The sequence below is a fragment of the Manacus candei genome, unplaced genomic scaffold (genome assembly GCF_025592945.1).
Source record: "Manacus candei isolate 608988 ecotype Guabito, Panama unplaced genomic scaffold, ASM2559294v1 h1tg000139l, whole genome shotgun sequence".
In the NCBI taxonomy this organism is placed as follows: domain Eukaryota; kingdom Metazoa; phylum Chordata; class Aves; order Passeriformes; family Pipridae; genus Manacus; species Manacus candei.
Genome location: NW_026138187.1, coordinates 1,811,632 through 1,819,462, shown reverse-complemented (window position 1 = coordinate 1,819,462; position 7,831 = coordinate 1,811,632). Strand labels below are relative to the sequence as shown.

Here is a 7,831-nt window from a genome sequence, read left to right as displayed (position 1 = left end):
GGCTGATGGGGCCCCCCTGGGTTGACGGGGATCCCACCAGTACTGGGCCACCCCCCAATCCCCGCCCCCCCCGGCTGACAGGGACCCTCTGAGTGATGGAGAGTGTCCCTCGGGCGATGGGGACCCCCCGAGTAATGGGGACCCCCCCAGGCGATGGGGACCCCCCGGGCAGTGGGGAGCCCCGGGTGCCAGGCACCCGCCCCCGCGATGGGGACCCCCCGGTGCTGGGACCCCCCCGGTGACGGGGGTTCCCCTGTCCCACCCCCGGGGTGATTGCGACCCCCCCCACACTGACGGGGACCCCCTGACCCGGCCCTCCCCGGTGTTTGGGGTTCCCCCGGCTGATGGAGCACCCCCTGGATTCTGCCCTCCCCCCCCCGAGTGACAGGGACCCTCCCGGGTGAGGGGCACCGCCCTGTGTGCTGAGGATCCCCCCTGTCCTGGCGACACCCCTGGTGCTGGGGAGCCCCCCCGGGCGCTGGGGAGCCCCCCCGGGCGCTGGGTTCCCCCTCGCTGACGATCCCCCCGTCCCGCAGCCACGACTTCATCGGGGAGTTCCGCACGAGCCTGCGGGAGCTGGCGCGGGGCCGGAGCCCCCCCAACATCTACGAGGTGAGAGGGGATCCCGGGGGTGTCACTGCCCCCCCCTCCGCCCCCGGGGTGTCACACCCCCCCAGGGTCTCCCTCTGCCCCCCCCGGGGGTGTCACACCCCCCCCCGCGCTGTTCCCCAGGGGCTTCTGTGTCCCCCGAGCTGTGACACCCCTCAGGGTGCCCCCCCTTTTCTCTCGGGATGTGACACCCCCCAGGGCGCCCCGTCCCGTCCCTCAGGGTATCCTGTGCCCACCCCATCCCTCAGGGGTGTGACACCCCCCCAGGGTGCCCCCCCTGCTGCCCCCCGAGGTGTGACACCCCCCCACGCTGCCCCCGGGGTGTCCCGTGCCCCCCCATCCCCCGGGATGTGACCCCTCCCCAGGGTCCCCCCCGCGCCGCGGGGTCCCCGGAGTGGGTGGTCGCAGCCCCCCCGTGCCCCCCCCCAGGTCGTGAACCCCCGCAAGAAGCTGAAGAAGAAAAAATACCTGAACTCGGGCACGGTGGGCACGGGGGGATCGGGGGGTTTGGGGGGATCGGGGGGCACGGGGGGATTAGAGGGGATTGGGGGGTACGGGGGGATCGGGGGGTTTTGGGGGATCGGGGGGGCACGGGGGGATTGGAGGGGATCGGGGGGTTTGGGGGGGATCGGGGGGGCACGGGGGGATTGGAGGGGATCGGGGGGTACGGGGGGATCGGGGGCTTTGGGGGGATCGGGGGGGCACGGGGGGATTGGAGGGGATTGGGGGGGCACGGGGGGATTGGAGGGGATCGGGGGGGCACGGGGGGATCGGGGGGTTTGGGGGGATCAGGGGGGCACGGGGGGATCGGGGGGTTTGGGGGGATCGGGGGGGCACGGGGAGATTGGGGGGTTTGGGGGGATCGGGGGGGCACGGGGAGATTGGAGGGGATCAGGGGGGCATGGTGAGCACGGGGGGGCTCAGGGAGATCAGAGGGGATTGGAAGGGACTGGGGGGCTTGGGGGGCTCGGGGGGGATTGGGGAGCTGACGGGGGCTCGAGGGGATCAGAGTGCTCAGGAGGGGGATCGGGGGGATCGGAAGAGATCAGGGGGCTTGGGGGTATCGGGAGGGCTCAGGGGGGGCTCAGAGGGGGCTCGGGGGAATCAGGGAGCTGGGGAGGGGCCCAGGGGGTGGGGGACACATGGGAGGTGTGGGTGTGACCCCCCTCCGAGCCCCCCGTGCCCCCCCCAGGTGACACTGCTGTCCTTCGCCGTGGAGGCCGAGCCCACCTTCCTCGACTACATCAGGGGCGGGTGAGGGGGGGTCCCAGCACCCCCAACTGCTCCTTTGAGGGTCCCAACACCCCCAGCTGCTCCTTTGGGGGTCCCAACACCCCCAGCTGCTCCTCTGGGGGTCCCTATTACCCGCTGCTGGTCCTTGGGGGTCCCCAACACCACAGATCGTCCTTGGGGGTCCTTTCAGTGTTGGTCCATTGGTCCTTTAGGGGTCCCCACCCCCCCAGCTCCTCCAGCTGTCCCCTGGAGGGTGGGGGGTCCCTGGCACCCTGGGCCCTCCCTTGGGGGCCCCTGGCACTCCCAACTCCTCCTTTGGGGTCCCCACCCCCCAGCCCCCTCAGGTACCACCTCACCACAGGGGGTCTGAATTGGGGAAGGGGGGAAGGGACCCATCCTGTGACACCCCCAAGGAGGGGGTGGTGGCCCCAAACCCCTGTGCCCCCCAAACACCGTCATGTGCCCCCCAAACCCCACCTGTGTCCCCGTGCCCCCCCGTGCCCCCGAAACCCCACCTGTGTCCCCTGTGCCCCTCTGTGCCCCCCAAACCCCACCTGTGTCCCCTGTGCCCCCCCCGTGCCCCCCAAACCCCACCTGTGTCCCCTGTGCCCCCCCGTGCCCCCCAAACCCCACCTGTGTCCCCTGTGCCCCTCTGTGCCCCCCAAACCCCACCTGTGTCCCCTGTGCCCCCCCGTGCCCCCCAAACCCCACCTGTGTCCCCTGTGCCCCCCCGTGCCCCCCAGGACGCAGCTGAACTTCACGGTGGCCATCGACTTCACGGCGTCCAACGGTGGGACCCCAAAACGGGTCTGGGGGGTTGGGGGCACATGGGGGGGTTGGGGACACACACAGGGTGACGGGGGGATACAGGGGGTTTGGGGGGGCACAGTGGTTGTTTTGGGGTGACACGAGGAGGTTTGGGGGAACGGGGGGGTTGGGGGCACACGGGGGGGTTTGAAGTGACACAGCAGGGGGGTTGTTTTGGGGCACACTGCGGGATTTGGGGGCACACGGGAGGGTTTGGGGGCACAGAGGTTGTTTTGAGGGCACACAGCGGGGTTTGAGGTGACACAGCGGGTTTTGGGAGCACACGGGGGGGGTTTGGTGACACAGATTGTTTTGGGGGCACACAGGGGTTGTTCTGGGGGCACAGAGGAAGATTTGGGGGCACGGGGGGGTCCAGGGGGCACAGGGGGGTCCTGACGCCCCCCCCGCAGGGAACCCCTCTCAGCCCACGTCGCTGCACTACCTGAGCCCGTTCCAGCCCAACGCGTACTCGCTGGCCCTGCGCGCCGTCGGGGACATCCTGCAGGACTACGACAGCGACAAACTCGTGCCCGCCCTCGGCTTCGGCGCCAAGGTCCCCCCGGACGGGCGCGTGTCCCACGAGTTCCCGCTGGTGAGGGGACAAAGGGGACAAAGGGGCGGGGGCGCGGGGAGGGGTTGGGGGGGGGCAGTGGGGGTGTCACCTTTGTCATTGGGGGTGGGGATGGGGGGGTGTCACCCTGGTCACTGGGGGGATGGGGGGTGTCACCTTTGTCATTGGGGTGGGGATGGGGGGGTGTCACCCTGGTCACCAGGTTGGGGATGGGGGTGTCACCTTTGTCACTGGGGGGGATGGGGGGTGCACCGTTGTCATTGTGGTGGGGGGGTCACCCTGGTCACTGGGGGGGATGGGGGGTGTCACCGTTGTCATTGGGGTGGGGGGGGTCACCTTTGTCACTGGGGGGGATGGGGGGTGTCACCGTTGTCATTGGGGTGGGGGTGTCACCCTGGTCACCAGGTTGGGGCCATGCTGGTGTCACCCTGGTCACTGGGTTGGGGGCGAAGTGGGAGTGTCTTGTCACCAGGTTGGGGATGGGGTGGTGGCCTTGTCACTGGGGTGGAGATGGGGGCTGTCACCTTTGTCACTGGGGTGGGGCCATGGCGGTGTCACCCTGGCCACTGGGGGCGATGTGGGGGTGTCGCCTTTGTCACTGGGGTGGGAGGGGTGGTGACCTTGTCACCAGTCTGGGGACATGGCAGTGCCATCCTTGTCACCGGGGTGGGGACAGGTTGGTGTCAGCTTTTTCGCCGGGTCGGGGATGTGGTGGCATCATCCCTGTCACTGCTCTGGGGGCTGTGGCAGTGTCACCCTTGTCACTGGGGTTCCCTGGTGTCCCCCCGTCCCCGGGTGAGGGCTGTGGTGTCACCTTGTCCCCCACTGGACTCCGTGGTGTCTCTGTGACCCCAGGTGGGGGTCCATGGTGTCCCACTTGTCCCTGGGTGGGCTCCGTGGTGTCCCCCCGTGCCCGGGTGGGTTCCCTGGTGTCACCGCGGTGTCCCCGTGTCCCGGTGGCAGAACGGGGACGCCGCCAACCCGGCGTGCCAGGGCATTTCGGGGGTGCTGGAGGCGTACCAGCGCAGCCTGCGCCGGGTGCAGCTCTACGGCCCCACCAACTTCGCCCCCGTCGTCAACCACGTGGCCCGGTAAGGGGGGGGGGCCCTGCGCGCCCCCCGTGTCATACAGAGCACCCCCCCAGCTCGGCGGCCCCACCCATCACCCCAGAGCGCCCCCAGGGACCCCAGACCCCCTCCAGCACCCAGGGGTCCCAGACACCCCCCCAAAATCCCAGCCCCCCTCCCCAGGGGTCCCAAACCCCCCCTGGAATCCCAGTCCCCCTCCCCAGGGGTCCCAAACCCCCCCTGGAATCCCAGTCCCCCTCCCCAGGGGTCCCAACTTCCCCCTGGAATCCCAGCCCCCCTCCCCAGGGGTCCCAAACCCTCCCCGGAATCCCAGCCCCCCTCCCCACGGGTCCCAGACACCCCTCGGAATCCCAACCCCCCTCCCCAGGGGTCCCAGACACCCCCCCCAGAATCCCAGCCCCCCTCCCCAGGGGTCCCACTCCACTTCCCCAGGGCTCCCAGACCCTCCCAGCCCCCAGAACATCCCCCAGCACCCGGCGGTCCCCATGCCCCGGGGGGGTCCCAATGGCCCGGGGAGGTCCCAGTGGCCGGGGGGGATCCCAGTGGCCGGGGGGGGTGTCCCTGCGCCCCCCCCCCCGTGTGACGAGACCCCCCCAGGGCGGCGGCGGGCGGTGCTGGACGGGTCTCAGTACTTCGTGCTCCTCATCATCACCGACGGCGTCATCTCCGACATGGCCCAGACCAAGGAGGCCATCGTGAACGTGAGACCCCCGGGGGGGCACGGGGGGCATCGTGAACGTGAGACCCCGGGGGGGCACGGGGGGCATCGTGAGACCCCCGGGGGGGCACGGGGGGCATCGTGAACGTGAGACCCCCGGGGGGGCACGGGGGGTATCGTGAACGTGAGACCCCCGGGGGGGCACGGGGGGCATCGTGAACGTGAGACCCCGGGGGGGCACGGGGGGTATCGTGAACGTGAGACCCCGGGGGGGCACGGGAGGGTATCGTGAACGTGAGACCCCCGGGGGGGCACGGGAAGGTATCGTGAACGTGAGACCCCCGGGGGGGCACGGGGGGGCATCGTGAACGTGAGACCCCCGGGGGGGCACGGGGGGCATCGTGAGACCCCCGGGGGGGCACGGGGGGCTATCATGAACGTGAGACCCCCGGGGGGGCACAGCGGGGCGGGGACCCTGAAGGTGGGAGGGGGAGGGTGGATTGGGACCCCTGGGGGGGGTCTGGGACCCCTGGGTGCTGGGGAGGGGGAAGGGGGACTCATTTAGTGCCCCCCCCCCATTTCCCCCCCCGACCCCCCCAGGCTGCCAAGCTGCCCATGTCCATCATCATCGTGGGGGTCGGCCAGGCTGAGTTCGACGGTGAGATTGGGGGTCCTGGGGGGGTCCGAGGGGGTTTGAGGGGCCCGGGGGGGTCTGGGGGGGGGATGGGGGAGCCCCCCCAGCTCCCGGGAACTGTGAGTTGAGCGTGTCAGGGCTCAGCTTTGCCTTGGGGGGGCTGGGAGGGTTTAGGGGTGTAACGGGGTTCCACCCTGGTGGGGAGGGGGCACTTGGGGGGGTGGTTTCTGAGCCCCCCCCGCGCCCCCCCAGCCATGGTGGAGCTGGACGGGGACGACATCAGGATCTCGTCCGCGGGAAGGGTGGCCGAGAGGGACATCGTGCAGGTACCGACCCCCGGGGGGAGCGGGACCCCCGGGATCCCCCTGGGAGGGGGCTGGGGGGGGGCTGGGACATAAAGGAGGGGGCACTGGGGATATTGGGAGGGCACCGGGATTTGGGGGAGCACTGGGACATTGGGGGGACAGTGGAATATGGGGAGCACTGGGATTAGGGGGAGGGGACACACGGGGGCCGGGAGGAGACACAGTGGGACGGGGGGGGCATAAATGGGGCCGGGGGGGGACAAACGGGGCCAGGGAGGGACACAGAGGGACGGGAGGGGACACTGAGGGACGGGGGGACACAAATGGGGCCGGGGGGGGACAAACGGGGCCAGGGAGGGGACACTGAGGGACGGGGGGACACAAATGGGGCCGGGGGGGGACAAACGGGGCCGGGGGGGTGGTTTCCCAGCCTCGGGCACCCCCCCAACCCCTTTGCCCCCCCCGCGCCCCCCCAGTTCGTGCCGTTCCGGGACTTCATGTCGGGGGGTCCCGGCGCGGGGCTGAGCATGGCGGGGCTGGCGCGGGAGGTCCTGGCCGAGATCCCGGACCAGCTCCTGTCCTACATGAAGGCGCGGGGCATCAAACCCCCCCCCGGCCCCCCCCCGACCCTCCCCAGGACCCCCCCGAGACCCCCCCGCCCTGACCGGCCCCGCCCACCATCCCCCGTGTCCCCCCCCGGGACTCTCTGTCCAGGCAGACCCGGGACCATCCTGACCCCCCCCCCCAATAGAGTCCCCAACACCCCCCGGCCCCCCCGAAATCCCCCCCCCGGACCCTCGAGACCCCCCCGCCCTCCCCAAACCCCCATCCCTCCTCCCACCCCGGGACCCTCTGCCCAGGTCGAACCGGGACTGGGGGGGTCCGTGTCCCCCCCCCCGCAACCTGGAGGGTCCCCCCCAACCCAGGGGTCCCCCCCCCAACCCCTGTTCCCCCCCATCCCCCATAAACGACCCCCTGGGGTTCCCAGGGAGGTTGGGATGACCCCCCCTCAATATCCATTTGGGACCAAACCCCCTCCCCCAAAAGGGTTCCCGACGTCCCCCCGAGCCCCCCGGACCCCCCCCCCCGCGCTCACCGCGCCCCCCACAAACCCCTGTGCCCCCCACCCCCGCCCCGGGACTCCCTGACGGGTCCCCCCACTCTGAGGGTGCCCCCCAACCCTTGTTTCCCCCCCATAAATCACCTTTTGGGGGTCCCGGGGGGGTTGGGATGGACCCCCCCCCGAGCATCCCCGGCCGTGACCCCCCCGGACTATCCATTTGGGACCATCCTGCCCCCTCCTCTCCAAAAAGGGGGTCCCCAGCCCCCCTCAGGGTGAACAGACACCCCCCGCCCAGTGACCGACACCCCCCCGGGTGCCCGTGCCCCCCCCGGGGGTCCCGCGGTGTCTTTGTGCCCCCCCCGTGTCGTGTCCGTGGGTTTGTATCGAGTTGCCTTAAACTGCAATAAATTATCGTGGGTTCAGCGCGACCCCCCCGGACCCCCCCGGGACCCCCCGGCATCGACCCCGAACGGGGGAGGAACCCCCCAGTTCTGTGTGACCCCCCCAGCTCTGTGTGACCCCCCCTCACTGTTACCCCCCAACTGTGTGTGACCCCCCCCATGACTCCCCCAAGACTGTGTGACCTCCCCCAGCTCTGTGTGACCCCCCCCAAACTGTGTGACCCCCCCCGTGTGACCCCCCCAGCTCTGACTCCCCTCTGTGCCCCCCAATTGTGTGCCCCCCCCACTGTGTGTGACCCCCCAGATGTGACTCCCCCAACACTCGGGGACCCCCTCCATGTTTGTGACCCCCCTCATCTGCTCCCCCCCCAGTGTGTGATCCCCCCACGGTGTCTGACCCCCCCCCGTACCCCCCAGTTGTGTGACCCCCCTCATCTGACCCCCCCCCACTGTGTGTGATCC

At 70.9% G+C, this 7,831-nt stretch overlaps 1 protein-coding gene across 1 annotated transcript; it reads left to right on the top strand.

The window, feature by feature from the left end:
• Positions 1–536: 536 nt before the first annotated feature.
• LOC127462794 (copine-5-like) lies at positions 537–6,525 on the top strand (the record flags this gene model as incomplete). The annotated part of the gene is made up of 10 exons (XM_051771704.1): positions 537–612; positions 1,039–1,092; positions 1,802–1,863; positions 2,586–2,632; positions 3,060–3,241; positions 4,184–4,313; positions 4,909–5,009; positions 5,567–5,624; positions 5,853–5,926; positions 6,382–6,525. Coding segments are annotated over 10 exons (928 nt in total), but the record flags the coding sequence as incomplete, so codon positions are not given.
• Between the last annotated feature and the right edge of the window lie 1,306 nt (positions 6,526–7,831).